Source organism: Drosophila miranda, chromosome 4 (genome assembly GCF_003369915.1).
Source record: "Drosophila miranda strain MSH22 chromosome 4, D.miranda_PacBio2.1, whole genome shotgun sequence".
In the NCBI taxonomy this organism is placed as follows: domain Eukaryota; kingdom Metazoa; phylum Arthropoda; class Insecta; order Diptera; family Drosophilidae; genus Drosophila; species Drosophila miranda.
The window spans coordinates 8,730,098-8,746,950 of record NC_046677.1 but is presented as its reverse complement, the minus strand read 5'-3'; the positions used below and the strand labels follow the sequence as shown (position 1 = coordinate 8,746,950).

Genomic DNA, 16,853 nt, shown 5'->3' with positions numbered 1-16,853 from the left:
AATCTAGTTAGTTTTTCCGAACAAATCATTCCTAACTTCAGACTCAGTATAATATAATTCCATGAACTGTACGTGAAAATTATATTTTTTTGGTACGGTAGCCACACCACCGTCTGTGTTTCAGTACATAGATATTGATATAGAACATATAAAATATGGCGAATGAAGAGGAAGTGCCGAAGGTCTTGTCCTGCCAAAGGAAGCTTCTGTTGATATTGTGGAAAAATCTATGTGTGCTTTTTGGACGCAAATGCCAGTTGGCTTGTTTAATAATATTTTCTTTAGCAATTCCACTGGTGCCCTTTTTAATAGGGGCAAAACGCACAATAAGAGCAGACTTTCAGCCCAAACTAGATGAGTAAGTCGAAAAACAACTTCTAACCAAGTAAAAATATAGAATGTTGTGTTCATTGATTTCTACACTCAGAGGAATTATCTTACTGTTCTCGCCGCAAAATAAAATTTTTGAGCTGCTTGTTAGAGGGCTGTCCTTTCCTGGCACACATCAGTATCATGTTCAGGGCTTTGTCGATGCCAGCGCCATGGAAGAAGATCTTACAAAAAATTATTGGTACCGTGGTGCGTTCGGCATCGAGTTCCCTGACGAGTGGGCCGATATATCAGAATTTCCGCAAAATTTTCGGTTTGCTTTGCGGTTTCCCGCCTCCAAAATAAAGCATTTTCATACAAATCTTCTGATATCGCTGCATGAAGTAGATGAATATTACGGGAAGAGTGGGTTTCTATATCTTCAGACGGAAATCAGCTTTCACTATCTACAGAAAAAGAATTCTTCCCAAACGTTACTTCGACCAAAACTCAAAGGAATATATGAAAATCAGTTTTTATTATCTGTCTCCTATTTTTTTATATTTTTAATGTGTGTCTTTTTATTGCCTTTCACAATGGATGTTAAGGTAAGACTGAGTTGTTCTTTAATGAGTTCTCTAAGCAGTTCTTTAACCGTTGTAATTTGCAGAGCATTGTCGAGGAAAAGGAGCTTCAGCTGAAGGACATGTTGAATATCTTCGACGTGAGCCACTCTCTACAATGGCTGGCCTGGTATGTGAAGTCCATGATAGTTTTATTCATAATATCGCTGATTATAACGATTTTTTGGACGGTGATCCCTATGGGCGTAAGTCCTGTTAAAAACAAGCCCATTCTATGTTACACCGACTGGTCGGTCTTTCTGTTTTATCTGCTTGTGTGCAGCCACTCCTTCATATGTTTCGGGTTCCTGGTCAGCTCCTTCTGCGCTCGCAGCAATTGGTCTGCCATCATTGCCATCCTTCTGTTCATAGCCAGCTCTTTGCCCTATTTTGTCACGAACAAGGATAGTACTGGGACACTGTTGAACATCCTGTGCAGCATTTGCGTTGTGTCAGCCATGAACATGGTCATGGACCGAATTGTCGTATGGGAGCGTGCATATCTGGGCTTGCAGTGGAGCAATATGTTTAACACATCATGGCTTCGTGACAGCATAAGCGTGGGTGCGATACTACTAATCATGCTGCTGTCTAGCCTGATCTCGATCCTCATCTGTCTGTACATGGAGCGGGTAAGACCAGGGGAGTTTGGCACGCCACAGCCATGGAATTTCCCGTGCACGAAACACTTTTGGTGCCCTTCCAAATACATGCGACGAATATTATCCCCGCCCGGGTTGTTCACTGTCAGACCCAACGACGAGGAGCGACCTTCCTCAGTTCCAAGTTCCTCCAAGTTCATCGATGCCAACGCGAAAGGCAAAACCTCTGGTGTACAAATCAAAAATCTCAGCAAAAGCTTTGGCAAACGACAGGTGGTTGCTGGCCTTACATTCGATTTGTTTGAGAACGAGATCATGGTGCTCCTGGGACACAATGGAGCTGGCAAGACCACGACCATACAAATGTTAACGGGGACCATTGCACCCAGCTCCGGCACAGCGGTCATCAATGGCTACGACATACAAACCGAACGGCCCCAGGCCCGTCAGTCCTTGAGTATTTGCCCGCAGAGAAGCGTCTTCTTTAAGGGTTTAAGTGCGGCCAGTCACCTTCGGTTATACAGCCGCCTCAGGGGCCTCAAGGGGGCAGCGGTCAAACAGGAAGTGAATTCATACTTACAGAAACTTAGCCTTAAGGAAAAGGCCAACCTCCCGGCCCAGCTTCTGTCTGGTGGGACACAGCGTCGGCTCGCCCTGGCCTGTGCCCTGTGCGGCAACGTCAAGGTTCTGTTCTGCGACGAGCCCAGTTCGGGTCTGGATCCCAACTCCCGGCTCGAACTATGGAAGCTCTTGCTGGATGAAAAGCAGGGACGCACCATTCTCCTCACCACCCACCAAATGGACGAGGGCGAAGTATTGGCTGATCGCATTGCCATCATAAGCGATGGCCGGCTCCGTTGCCTAGGCACATTGGCGTTCCTCAAGAAACAGAACGAAACCAGTTATCTGCTCACCTGCGAGAAGGGCCCCAATTGCAATGTGTCCAGGTTGACCCAACTGATAGCCGCCCACGTGCCCTACACTCGTCCACATAGCAACATTGGATCAGACGTGTCCTATCGATTGCCGCACCGCTTTTTAGGATCCTTTGGGTCACTCTTCAAAGACTTGGAGCAGCAGAAGGAGCAGCTGGATGTTGTGGGATTTGGTCTTAGCTCCACCAGTCTGGCAGAAATATTTATGTCGCACGGTGCGGAAGATCTTGGTAGTGGGGGTCGCACTACCGGCGGCGGCGGTTCGGATGAGCAGAGCCAAAGCCAGGAACAAAGCCGTCATCCAAACCGTTGCTTGCGCTACCTTAGCCAATGGGAGGCTATGCTGCTGAAGAAGTTGCTCTACACTTATGATAGGAAATGGATGTTTCTGGTTATCCTGCTGGTGCCCATAGTCATATACTTCGTGACTCTTCTTCGTAGGTTATCGGATAGCTCATTGCTGGCGAGGCTACCGCTAACAATAGCCGATTATAAAAGTGAGGACGTCAAAGTAATATTGCAATTGACATCGGACACTCACCCATTGCGAAATATAGCCAATGCCTACCAAGAGTTGGCCCAGCAATACTGCACCGTCGAAAGAACAACCCAGAATGTAGTAGACTACATCGGCCCTGGACAAGAAACGCCCGAGAGGATATACGCAATGAAGAGCAGTCTTATAGCGGCAGCCACCATCGACCAAGAGATGGTCGTCTGGAGTAGAAATGATCTCTTCGTGCATAGTGCTCCTATTTCGCTCAACCTCGTGTTCAACGCCATGGCCAAGGCGATGGTGGGTCCCGAGGCGAGCATAGAGGTAACCAATGCTCCCTACGATATGCCGACTAAAGAACAGACTATTGAAGAAGTGGCGAAGCCTATCGTCGCGGGTGGTTTTATTATTATATATCTGTGCATTGTCCTGGCGATATTCGCCATCTTAGTGTCGCAGGAGAAGGGAACGCAGATTCGGATGCAGCAACAGGTGTCCGGCGTGAACATGACCACTTACTGGCTGTCCCACTTTATTACTGACTTGGTCCTCTACTTTTTGATTTCGATGGTACTGACACTGGCGGTGCGGGAAGTATGCCATCCCAAGGAGATGCTGTCGATACTCATGATCATTGGAGTGGCGGGTCTGCCCTTTACCTACATGCTGGCATGCCTTTTCGGAGATTCCGGCTCGGCCGTGATGATAATTACCAACATCAACATTGTATTCGGTAGTATTTTGTAACTTCAGTCTCCGAAGAAGCATTTTAATCTAACACCCAACCCCCTTCCCGATCCCGTAGGTATAGGTTTTGCGATAATGATGCCATTGTTTGCGGCAACTTCTTATAGACTAACTTTTAATGTGATTGCATGGGTTGCTTACTTGTTTCCTGTTTTTACTGCCGTTTATGCGGTCGCAAACTGCATTACAAGGTTTACATATTGCAGTGATTCTCAGTTTGAAATAGATAATTATTCGGAATGTACTCCCGTAAAAACCGCAATGTTTACCTACTGCGCTTGCCGTGGTAAGTTGCTAGATACACACTTTAAAAACACACTCACGCATGTTTTTAGTAAGTTAATTAAAATCCGATTCGGAATCAGAATCATAATACCTAAATGGGCATTTCCATATAATTTTCTACCGATTCTTTGTTATTAAATTAAATGAAAAAAACTTTTATTGTGCAGTAATTTTCTATATCTTATAGTTATTTTTATACCCGATACTCAAAATGAGTATTGGGGTATATTAGATTTGTGGTGAAAATGGATGTGTGTAACGTCCAGAAGGAATCGTTTCCGACCCCATAAAGTATATATATTCTTGATCAGCATCAATCGAATCAAGTCGATTGAGCCCTGTCTGTCTGTCCGTCTGTCCGTCCGTCCGTTATCGGATAGCTCATTGCTGGCGAGGCTACCGCTAACAATAGCCGATTATAAAAGTGAGGACGTCAAAGTAATATTGCAATTGACATCGGACACTCACCCATTGCGAAATATAGCCAATGCCTACCAAGAGTTGGCCCAGCAATACTGCACCGTCGAAAGAACAACCCAGAATGTAGTAGACTACATCGGCCCTGGACAAGAAACGCCCGAGAGGATATACGCAATGAAGAGCAGTCTTATAGCGGCAGCCACCATCGACCAAGAGATGGTCGTCTGGAGTAGAAATGATCTCTTCGTGCATAGTGCTCCTATTTCGCTCAACCTCGTGTTCAACGCCATGGCCAAGGCGATGGTGGGTCCCGAGGCGAGCATAGAGGTAACCAATGCTCCCTACGATATGCCGACTAAAGAACAGACTATTGAAGAAGTGGCGAAGCCTATCGTCGCGGGTGGTTTTATTATTATATATCTGTGCATTGTCCTGGCGATATTCGCCATCTTAGTGTCGCAGGAGAAGGGAACGCAGATTCGGATGCAGCAACAGGTGTCCGGCGTGAACATGACCACTTACTGGCTGTCCCACTTTATTACTGACTTGGTCCTCTACTTTTTGATTTCGATGGTACTGACACTGGCGGTGCGGGAAGTATGCCATCCCAAGGAGATGCTGTCGATACTCATGATCATTGGAGTGGCGGGTCTGCCCTTTACCTACATGCTGGCATGCCTTTTCGGAGATTCCGGCTCGGCCGTGATGATAATTACCAACATCAACATTGTATTCGGTAGTATTTTGTAACTTCAGTCTCCGAAGAAGCATTTTAATCTAACACCCAACCCCCTTCCCGATCCCGTAGGTATAGGTTTTGCGATAATGATGCCATTGTTTGCGGCAACTTCTTATAGACTAACTTTTAATGTGATTGCATGGGTTGCTTACTTGTTTCCTGTTTTTACTGCCGTTTATGCGGTCGCAAACTGCATTACAAGGTTTACATATTGCAGTGATTCTCAGTTTGAAATAGATAATTATTCGGAATGTACTCCCGTAAAAACCGCAATGTTTACCTACTGCGCTTGCCGTGGTAAGTTGCTAGATACACACTTTAAAAACACACTCACGCATGTTTTTAGTAAGTTAATTAAAATCCGATTCGGAATCAGAATCATAATACCTAAATGGGCATTTCCATATAATTTTCTACCGATTCTTTGTTATTAAATTAAATGAAAAAAACTTTTATTGTGCAGTAATTTTCTATATCTTATAGTTATTTTTATACCCGATACTCAAAATGAGTATTGGGGTATATTAGATTTGTGGTGAAAATGGATGTGTGTAACGTCCAGAAGGAATCGTTTCCGACCCCATAAAGTATATATATTCTTGATCAGCATCAATCGAATCAAGTCGATTGAGCCCTGTCTGTCTGTCCGTCTGTCCGTCCGTCCGTCTGTCCTTCTGTCCGTCCCCTTCAGCGCCCAGTGCTCAAAGACTATAAGAGCTAGAGCAACGATGTTTTGGATCCAGACTTCTGTGATATGTCACTGCTACAAGAATATTTCAAAACTTCGCCCCGCCCACTTCCGCCCACACAAAGGGCGAAAATCTGTGGCATCCACACTTTCAAAGATCCAAGAAAACTAGGATCTTAAAAATTGTGGATGCCAAAGATTTTCGTCTTTTGTCGGGGCGAAAAGGGGCGCGGACAAATTTAAAACAAACTTGATTCAGTGTGATATCACAGCAGTCTGGATACAAAATATCGTTGCTCTAGCCCTTATAGTCTCTGAGAACTAGGCGTTAAACAAGACGGACGGATGGGCGAACATACGGACAGACAGACATGGCTCTATCGACTAGACTATTGATGTTCATTAAGAATATATTACAGTATATATGTATTCTTAATGTAATCGGAAAAGCTTCCTTTTGGGCATTACACACATCCATTACCCCACACATCTAATATACCCCCTATTTTGAATTAATTTTCAATAGACAGCAATGCGTTTTGATTTTTGTCGCGTGCGAATGGCTTGTTTTTTTTAACTTTTTATCTGGAAAACGGTAATTTTTCCCAAAATCAACTTTTGGCACCAAGATAGATATAAGATTAGTAAAGGCCAATGTTAAAGTAGTTTTCACATTAATTGTGTACGAATAGTACATTCGGGACGTTCGACATCATGGGAATGCCCATACATTAAATTAATTTACGACTACAAGTTGTCTAAATTTTCAATGGATTACCGACTCACCCGTATATATGCTAAACAAATTTCTTACAGACATGTGGTATTGGGTGGAGGTGTGGTATTTGCTTATCACTGGTATTATCTACTTGTTGTTGCTGATTTTCGGCGAATGCAGTACCACGTTGTGGTATGGCATAAAGTATATTATTTGTAGAAGAAAAGAGAATGCAACAAGCAACGATGAAGATGTGGCTGCTGCAGCCGAAATGATAAGTAAAATGTCGATCAAGGATCGCAAGGAGCATGCTTTGGTCGTGAACAAGGTCTCGAAAAGATTCTTCCGCACGTCAGCCGTACGTGGAATATCGTTCTCTATCAAACCGTGAGTAGTGATTAAAGTGCAGCAATGACTATAAATAAATTCCTAATTTACTGCAGGGGCGTGTGCTTTGGTCTTCTGGGCGCCAATGGGGCCGGTAAAACGACTACCTTTAAGATGATTGTGGGCGACATTGCCATGACGAGGGGGAGTATTCACGTCAAAGGCTTCAGCATAAAATCCAGTCCCACGGCAGCGAGAATGGAGATGGGCTACTGCCCACAGCACGACACGCTCTTCGACTTCTGCACTGGCCGGCAAACACTCAGGATCTTCCTTTTGTTGCGCGGCACACCCCGGAATCTCCTCAGAAAAGCTTCCGAAAAGTTGGCCTCCGACTATGGGTTTCTTGCGCACCTGGACAACAAGGTCAAGGATTACAGTGGCGGCACTAAGCGAAAGTTAAACGCAGCAGTGGCCGGTGAGGGCTCGTCGCTCATTTGTTTGGACGAGCCTAGCTCTGGGATCGATCCGGCGTCCCGGCGCCATGTGTGGAATGTCCTCTCCTCACTGCGTGACAGTGGGAAGGCGGTGCTACTTAGCTCTCATAGCATGGAGGAGGTGGAGGCCCTGTGCACGGAATTGGCTATTATGGTGGATGGGCAAATTCATTGCCTGGGATCGCAGCAGCGCATCAAGAATAAGTTTGCCCAATGTCTGGTGCTCAAGTTACATGTGGAGACGAGTCTGGAAAGGTGACCCTTCAAGTGTATTCCATGCCGTATAGAGATAACTCTCAAACCCACCCACACAGCATGGCGTCCACTATACAGAAGATAAAGAATCAAATGGAATTAGACTATCCCAAGGCTTCGCTAAAGTAAGTTCCATTCAGACCAACCAAACGCACTCTTAATAATTGCTTATTCAGGGAAGAGTTTGGTGGCAGGCTCACTTACCACATACCCACTGCCAAACTGAGATGGTCGAGTGTATTCTCATACGTTGAGAGGAACCACAGCCCTTGGCAGTTGGCAGACTACTCTCTGACGCAGCCGTCGCTGGAAGATGTATTTCTGGACATTGCCAAGAAGAAAACTGAAGAAAAGAATCAACAAAAGAATCCAAACAGGCAACCGGGGAACTCTGCTACCAATAAGGGTTCTTCGAACTCTGATCAGGATATTGGAAGTGTTGTAGTGAAAAATAATGGTCGCACCTCTAGGGGAACCAATACATAAGCCTGTAACAATGTAAAGTGAGGCCTTGTCTATTAATAATTGTATCTAATATGAATACATCTAAAATATTATGCAAGTGCACAGTTATTCCTATCGAGCTAAAAATTTAACAAGTGCGCTCCAGGTTTTAGTTATCCTTGGAGGTGTGCACATTGCAAAAATGTATCGATCGACGATGTTAGAGGGTACTATTGCGTTTATGGCGAATGGTACGGCGACGGCGGGTGTAAGGGCGTCTAAGCGCCCAGGACCTATTGTTGCCACCCAATGCGCTACTCTGCATTGGACGGGTTCATTTTCGGAGCGACGGCATGTTAGAGAGTGAAGGATTTATCAAAGACGTTATTATACCCGATACTCAAAATGAGTATTGGGGTATATTAGATTTGTGGTAAAAGTGGATGTGTGTAACGTCCAGAAGGAATCGTTTCCGACCCCATAAAGTATATATATTCTTGATCAGCATCAATAGCCGAGTCGATTGAGCCCTGTCTGTCTGTCCGTCTGTCCGTCCGTCCGTCCGTCCGTCCGTCCGTCCGTCCCCTTCAGCGCCTAGTGCTCAAAGACTATAAGAGCTAGAGCAACGATGTTTTGGATCCAGACATCTGTGATATGTCACTGCCACAAGAATATTTCAAAACTTTGCCCCGCCCACTTCCGCCCCCACAAAGGACGAAAATCTGTGGCATCCACATTTTTAAAGATACGATAAAACCAAAAACGCAGAATCTTAGAGGATGACTATATGTTCTAGAGTGTAAAGTCTCAACCAGATCGTATAATTATTATAGCCAGAATCAAGAAAACAATTTCATTCTTTCTCGCTCTGTCTCTCTCTAACACACAGGTTTCATGGTCGGCTTTGCCAATTGCAAAATATGAGTTCAAGGATCTCAGAACCTATAAGAGCCAGAGCAACCAAATTTGGTATCCACACTCCTGTGATATCGGACCTTGACCGTTTCGTGTCCAAATTTCGCCACACCCCCTTCCGCCCCCGCAAAGGACGAAAATCTGGGGCATCCACAAATCTCAGAGACTATTAAGGCTAGAGTAACCAAATTTGGTATCCGCACTTCTGTTAGATCTCACTATAAAACGTATATCTCAGAATTTCGCCCCACCCCCTTCCACCCCCACAAAGAACGGAAATCTGTTGCATCCACAATATTGCACATTCGAGAAAACTAAAAACGCAGAATCATAGATAATGACTATATCTATCAGATTGCTGAATCTGGATCAGATCGGATCATTTTTGTAGCCAAAAGCAAGAAATCAATTTTCAGTGGCCACGCAGCGCCCGACGTCACGCTCAGACTGATTTTCTGTCTCTCTCGCACGCACTCTTTGTCGTGTGGTTCAATATTAGCGGCGTCTGCCGCAGGAGAGCCATACTGACTTAGTATCGGGTATAACTGTAGAGTTGCGGTGTACGCAGCAACTCACAACGTTCCCCCTCGTTTTTATTCTAATTTGTATAACTGGTACTCGAAGAGTTTAGGAATATGTATATTAGTTGGTGAATGTGCATACCCAGACCGCAAAAAGTATATATATTCCTGACCTGTAGCAGTAGCCAAGTCTATATGTCTTTCCGTTCGTCTGTCTGTCTCAAAGACTATAAGAGCTAGAGCAACCAAAGTTTGTGTGCAGAATCCTGTGATATCACGCTGAATGAAAGTTCTTTCCAAACTAGCGCCCCCACAAAGAACGAAAATCTGTGGCATCTACATCCACATCCGTAAACGCATAATCAATGGTATAGCCAGAAGAAGTAAACAAAATCTCGGTGGCTACGCTACTCCTTCCACGCGCCTACTCGTATTCTCCGCCTGGTGCCCCCTTTGGCGAAGGGGAGCTAGATATGACGGCAGGTATTAAAATTAAATTAAAAGAGTATACCCGAAATGCTTTAATTATAATTAAAACATAACTAGTGTTCGTGGTTCCTCGTTTTCCCCGTGCTAACCAACGAATCAAATCCTCCCTTTTGCAAACAGCGATACCAAAAGACCGAGAGACAGTGCAAGACGCATTTATCGGTTCCGATACCAAGGCTTACGCATAATTACTTTTGAAAAATATTTTATAAGTTGCACGTTTTCAGTATATCCAAGTTTTATTTGTCATCGATATAATAGTAAACCCCCACCTGTACGATAAAACATTAAAATGGCCGCAGAGATAGAAGAGGATAGACGTTCGACGCGACTTACGAGGCGGAACACGATCTATCGCTCTGAGGAGGAGGAGGCCTTGTCCAAGTTCATCTCGAATCTCTACAACTACGGTATACCCTTGATAGCCGCGTCCGTGCTCGTTTGGATTGTGGTTGCCAGCTGCGATGGAAAGGATATCTATTTGCATATACCGTTTCCATTCTACATACTCGTGATAATCGTGTTTCTTGTGATGATGCTGCTGCATTGTGTGCCCATGATCGCCCATGTAACGCTCTGCAACTGGATGTGGGCTCTTCTCGTTTGGCTCTGTACAACTGTGGCTGTCTGTTGCGTCCTCCACTTCTTCAGTATCCTGACCCTGCTGCTTCTACTCGCTCTCTCTCTTGTGCTCGTCCTAGTGCTTAACTTTTCGGGTGCCATGTGTCCGGTGGAATACCTGCCGGGTGGAGTCGTCTCTAGTGGCTTCATGATGGCCATGACCGTAGCTCTCATAATCCTGGGTACCGTTCAGCTGTCCACTGGCAGCATAGAGGTGCTGGATGCTTTTGTTAGCATTCTATTCATCATGCTGATCGTGGCAATACCAATTCAGGCGCAGTTCTGTCACGGACGGATAGAGTACTTTCAAGTGGTTCCACGTATTCATCAGATGGTCAGCATTCTAACGCTCTACCTCACATCCGTCATGTTCTTCTGTTGCCTCATGTATTTTACTGTTCGGACGGAGCGTCATGAAACCGTTTCAACTGAAGTGACGTCAACGATTGAAGATGAAGATAGTCGTAGATGAAACATAGCAGCTCTCAAATACAGGTGATATCCTGAATATACTGAAAATGGAGTTACCTCTAAGGGAGTCTAGTCCCTGTGGTAGGGATCCCGGAACTGAATAAATCGGAACATCTGGTTCAAAACCTTTCTGATTTATATTCCCTTCTGTATTTCTATGGATCCAGGGCTTTTATGTCAATTCCAAAATTATTAGTATATCGAAAGTTTGTCGATAAAACAGCAGCAGTAACATCAATGGCAAATATTTATAATCAAAATGAATATCGCTACCAAATCGGAAGGCCAGAACGACCGCAAGAGGAGAATGTGGTAATTATCATCGATCCAGAAATTATGACTGTATTCCGGCGTCATGTATATTTCTTTGCTGCCGTCTTCTGTGTTCTGTCGATGATACCCTGGATCATTGTATCGGCCACGGAATATTACGTGGGCGAAAAGTGCCCAGTGCATCCTATTGTGTGGATATTGATTGCGTTTACGTGCCAGACGATATTGTCCTGCTTTCCCCAGACGCGATACTCGTTCCCATGCAACTGGATACTGGTGCTGTCCGTGGTAATATTCCTGACTCTATTCGGATGCTACTTTATCTACTCTGTCATCATTGAGGCATTACTCCTGTCTGTTTTGATTGCGGCCGTACTGCTGGTGATTCTTCATTTATGCGGGGCACATTGCCCTTCGTCTGTATTGCCCAATGCCGTGTGCACAGGCTGTATATATCTACTGTGCTTCCTCACACTTATTATACTTGCCATCCTGATGTTGGTCCTAGACGATCGAATTTATGGACTAATCTTTGCCATAGTTCTGTTCTTTTTAGTGGTCTTGATGATACCCTTTTCTTCGCAGTACATTAACGGACGTCTGAAATACTCGCCCCTTCCCGATACTCTGGGTTGTTCTTTGGGAATCTTCATATACTTTATCATAATGGTCCTTTGTTTGGCTGCTTTTAGATATTACTATCTGTACTATAAATAAGAGAGATCACAAATATATATATATAAATGTATTTTATTTCATTAAGGAAAGTCATGAAATAAAATTCAAATCATCTCCAAAATATTATAACTGTAGAAATATGGATAAGAGAGATACGCTGGTGTACGGCATGCCACCCGATCCGATGATCACCTATACCCATCGCATCTATGGACTGGGCTTTCTTTTCGCTGTGATTGGCCTTGCCCAATGGATCATAATTGCAGCGTTAGATTATCATGTTGATTCGCTATCCAGAAGTCGATACGGCTGGTGGCTGGTGTGCACCTTCTTTGCCATAGCCACTCTGGCATGGACCGATTTTGGAAGAAAGTTTCCCATTAATATTGCCATTATATTTGGCATTGTGGAGAGCTGTACATGGTACATAGCCTTGGAGCAGTCATTCAATCAGAATCATCTGGCCGATTTTTATGTTTTAGTCATCGTTGTCGCCGTTGTGCTGTGCTCCATCTTTTGGGGAGCCTACTTTCCCATGTATATTGTGCCCGGCGACCTGGTGCTCAGCGTCTTTGTGGCCTGCGCCAACATAATGTTGATCGTATTCTTTTTCAATGCCTATGTCACTGGAGCCGATGGCGTTGAGGTAGCCGTTCGGAATTACTTTGCCATGTTCGCCATTTCAATGATTATATACACGGCCACCATAGTACACGATCGCCAGTTCAATGTCCCGAAGCACGAGTATCTCTTTCTTAGTGTCATCATCTTTTTCTGTTATATGATATTGCACGAGCATGTTCTGGCCCTGTCGTTTCATTATTCCAACTATTCTGAGTGTACCTTACTATAAGAAAGCAAGCAAAATAGTTTAAAAATTTATTTAAATTTTTTGAGTTTTAATATCCACTCCAATAAAGTATTTTGTTGTTTATTTTAAGATATAAACAAAATTGAATTATTATAAAATGATGTGCTTACAAATTTTGTGCATCACCTAATATCAAATAAATTTTTACAATTAACATAACAATTATTCAAAAATAAACAGATATACAAAAAAAACTAAAAACAATCTGGTTCTCGTGTGGTTGGGGTCCGACTTAGAACCTCCTGTTGGGCAAGTCCGCTGGATGAATATTGTCAAGCCTTCGCAGGTGTCTGGTGCTTGCAAGTCTCCTCGCGAGCACAATTGGGCGATTGCTGAGTTTTTGCTTCGAGTAATCGTCGAAGTATTATTGTAAATCGTGTTATTGTTTGATTTTGTAGGAAATTTCTTTCCCATTGTCTTGTGCACTCGAACGGAGTTTTGTGGCATGTGCCGCCAGTGGCAGACACAATGGGCGGAAGTGCCGAAAAGTGATACAAATAGGGATGAATTGACGGTGCAGCGTGTCTCACAGTTGTGGGATGGACACGATACACACAGGGTCTGCTTTGCGGGACAGCTGATTCAGCAGCAGTGCAAAAATGTATGAAGTACGCGGTAGGTAAATAGTCAACATTTTCGGTGAAATTATGTAAACTACTTTCAATATTTGCTTAGAAGATCTGAAAACCGGTAACATAATTACAATAAATTTGGTAATAATTTTGATGAATGTACAAATATGGATTACCCAGGGTCCAGAACATCCTTGAGCGAAAGATCTTCCTATTTACCATATTTCGTATGTATATTTAGCCATTCAGGGCATAAGATCTTTGATCGTAAGAGCCCTCTTTCGATGACATCCCTCCGGGTGCTTTAATAAGATACTCGCTCATCGATTTAAACTGGATTACGTGAGAGGGGGCAAAAAAAAGTAACTATATCATAAAATTTACATAAAGTATACTTTACCTCTCGTTTTCCTGGCCTGGCCTTCTGATAAGCCGCCGTAACCGAAGGCCCTGCGAAGTCCTCTCTGGAAACAAGATTATGGAAAGAGTAAGGGATTGAGAAGGACTGAAGACTGGACTGTCCAAGAGCGAACAATGCGGCAGCTGTGGCAGGCAACGGATCAGGGTGGCGCTACAACAATACGTTCCGCTATCCACTTAAGGTCCAAGCGGGTCGAAACGAAACTCGTTATGAGTCACACAAATCTCAGACTACGCTTTTTGAGAGAGGGTCTACGATCTATCTTTCTTGAGATACCCAAGCCAACCATATACCACCCCAACATCGAAACGCAATCCTACCCCTTCTCTGGTCAGTCGCGAAAACAATCAGCGGCCATAAATGTTGATTATAACGATGACGAGTCCACGAAAGAGGAGAGATGATGAGTCTAACACCACCACCACCACACCACACCACCACCATCATCAACATCATCTCTAGCAGCATTATCAGCAGCAGCAGCTTTTTTTATCAAATGATCTGGACCGTGAGCTACTTACCTTTCAGGAGAAAATATTAAAATCTTAAACGAAAATCGTGGGAATCGTGGGAAATTTTCACCTAAAGCGCATATCGAATGCAATTAAATGTTTGCTTGGGGAGGAGTCGCTACCTCGCGGTGGCTACCTCCTTTTGGGGGTTGCTGCTGCGCCGTTTTTCCAATTCCACATTTTCACCCCCAAAAAAGGTAAAAATGTTGGAAAATACTTATGAAAAATTCCGCTTGTTGCGTGGTCAGCTTGTGATTTACCTTTCCGGTGACAGAATGCGGAAGTATCTGTAAATCGAGACGCACGGTAGGGGGGCGCAACATTCCACTAACGACTTTTTGGTAGGCGGTAGGTGGTAGGCTGCTTTTCGGAATACGAATACGAGTGCGTAACGTGGGAAACTTCAACATCAACATCAACTGGTAGCATTTGCTTAATTAAATGCAACAAAATGTGGCAGCAACAGCGGCAGGCAGCAGTTTGATTTCTCCCCCAGATAAAAGAAAATGCCAGCCTAGAGGGTGGTGGAATTTTCACATAATCATTTCCATCAAGTCCCTTAATGACCTGGTTTTTGGTTCAATTTAAGGATAATTTCTTTCGATATTTCATATGACAAATCAGTTTATTTACGTACCTTTTGCCTGGAGAATACTTCATTCATTCATTAATTCTTTACAGAATGTATTCAACTCATTCTTTAAGGTCATTATTCAACTCGGTTTCGGTTTCTGTTTGCCAGAGCTGCATCCATCTTTGACATCTTTGGGGTCTTCCAATGGCCATGGCTTCAGCATCACCACTCTACTCCATTCCTTTCGGTTTGGTTCCTTGGCTTAATGCGAAATAATTACAACTTGTTCGCACATCATTCAACATCGGTGCTAAAAAGAAGAAAATATACATAAAGTATCTGTCAGCGTCGTCGTCCCCAACATTTGTTTGCCAATGACGAATGTGACCCGTCGCTGACGCTGATGCCGCTGACGATGATGATGATGAAAACGACACTTGCCTTATTTGGTTTTTGCAAAAAAACTCTTATGGGCGCGTCGGTAAAATTTCAAAGTCGGCATCATTAACACCCAAACGCGCCATTTTGAGTACGATGTCGAGATGTCGATGAGCGCGAGTGCCTGGTAGAGTGTTGATGGTGATTGATGTAACTTTTGAGCCAACCAACGAGTGGGCCTCGATCTCTCGAGTGAGTGTACCAAATTGGTAGCTTGCACCGTCAGCCCATCCCCAGGCACTAGGGCTCTCTGAGTACTCGTGTTTGTTGTTTTAGTAGTCTGTAGTCTTACCGTCCTCTTCCATCACTCTCTGGCAGTCCCACTGGTCTATGCTAATTTGTTATTTTAGGCATGTTTGTTTTCATACTGCTCTGTACCCTCCAGCCAACAGACGACTCTCGATAGAAAATATTGACAAATGCGACACGAGAATGGCAGTGAGGCAGTCTGGGATTCGGGAAATGGTAACTGTGTCCTGCCCCTGAGGCGAAATGGGCTCTGAAATAATAGCAAACAAGTAAACCAATTAAAGCAAAAGATACAATTTGAATTCGTAATGAATTTTACCTACCTTCCTAAGAGTAAATTAATTTGAAAATAATTTGTAAGATTTTTCCCAAAAAAAAAGAAGAGGGTTAGGGCTAGAGTTACCATCCCGTTTATAGACTTTCAAAAAGCCTTTTGAACTGTATGTAAACTTTAACCAGAGAACTCTTCAATAACCTTATTAACCCACTCTGGAAAGTCAGTCCGAGAGTCTAGGACTTTGACAAGCATAATCTGGTTATAACCAGCACCCCGGGGTGGTCGAGAAAAATCACCCAAAAATCCCATCTAAGTGAAGATAACAAGTTCTAACCCCAAGTAAACTATAACTCAACGGACTAATTATGAACTCCGAGAGAGACAAAGGTGGTTGAGTCCCAAACCAAATGGCAATTGCACATTGACTTCATCACTCGACCAGGGCCAGAGCCAGGCCCCTAACAATCCAGTCCGAAACCAGACTGGAACTCAAGGAGCACTGAGGCTCAAAATATTCAATTACCACAAATTTGTCGGCACAGCATAAATGCAATAATTAAGAATCAAGTTGCTACAAGAAGTGGACTGACTACAACCAAAAACCCCGACCCGACCAGATAAATGTTGAATGCAGGGTTAACCGAACCCTGAAAAGATACAGATACGAATGCGAATGTACGAGTATTCCTGCATTGGAATAGCCATTGCCATTGGGGTGTCCAACTTCCGTTTTGGAAGTCATGTAACTTATTTCTTGTTACGCTTGAGAAATTTTTACAGTTGACATTGAGACGAGCGAACGGCGACAATAACAGAAAACTCGAAAACTAACCCAAATAGGTTTCGGAAGCTGCGGTCGACCGACCCCTTGGAAATCCCTACAGCC

At 43.9% G+C, this 16,853-nt stretch overlaps 4 protein-coding genes and 1 long non-coding RNA gene across 6 annotated transcripts; 4 read left to right on the top strand and 1 right to left on the bottom strand.

The window, feature by feature from the left end:
• LOC108161223 (ATP-binding cassette sub-family A member 3) lies at positions 1-8,207 on the top strand. Of its 2 annotated transcripts, XM_033393598.1 has the most exons (9): positions 1-358; positions 428-917; positions 980-2,971; positions 4,427-5,153; positions 5,226-5,453; positions 6,661-6,949; positions 7,006-7,641; positions 7,701-7,766; positions 7,818-8,207. In XM_033393598.1, exons 1-9 carry the CDS (start codon positions 156-158, stop codon positions 8,125-8,127), a joined length of 4,941 nt encoding a protein of 1,646 aa, XP_033249489.1. In that variant the 5' UTR covers positions 1-155; the 3' UTR covers positions 8,128-8,207. The 2 variants fall into 2 exon arrangements, with proteins under 2 accessions (XP_033249489.1, XP_033249488.1); XM_033393597.1 differs by lacking the exons at positions 4,427-5,153; positions 5,226-5,453 and adding an exon at positions 3,771-3,998 and having other exon boundaries at positions 2-358; positions 980-3,698.
• A 2,038-nt stretch (positions 8,208-10,245) lies between these two features.
• On the top strand, positions 10,246-11,123 carry LOC108164321. Its single transcript, XM_017299975.2, has one exon. It carries the CDS (start codon positions 10,303-10,305, stop codon positions 11,101-11,103), a length of 801 nt encoding a protein of 266 aa, XP_017155464.1. The 5' UTR covers positions 10,246-10,302; the 3' UTR covers positions 11,104-11,123.
• Positions 11,124-11,264: 141 nt separating this feature from the next.
• LOC108164320 lies at positions 11,265-12,129 on the top strand. The gene has a single exon (XM_017299974.2). It carries the CDS (start codon positions 11,277-11,279, stop codon positions 12,090-12,092), a length of 816 nt encoding a protein of 271 aa, XP_017155463.1. The 5' UTR covers positions 11,265-11,276; the 3' UTR covers positions 12,093-12,129.
• A 4-nt stretch (positions 12,130-12,133) lies between these two features.
• On the top strand, positions 12,134-13,026 carry LOC108161654. The gene has a single exon (XM_017295956.2). It carries the CDS (start codon positions 12,193-12,195, stop codon positions 12,904-12,906), a length of 714 nt encoding a protein of 237 aa, XP_017151445.2. The 5' UTR covers positions 12,134-12,192; the 3' UTR covers positions 12,907-13,026.
• Positions 13,027-13,032: 6 nt separating this feature from the next.
• Positions 13,033-15,933, bottom strand: LOC108161390. The gene is made up of 5 exons (XR_001775460.2): positions 15,734-15,933; positions 15,067-15,313; positions 13,897-13,960; positions 13,673-13,829; positions 13,033-13,604 (listed from the first exon to the last, which is right to left on the bottom strand). It is a non-coding gene; the product is annotated as an uncharacterized LOC108161390 (long non-coding RNA).
• Positions 15,934-16,853: the final 920 nt, after the last annotated feature.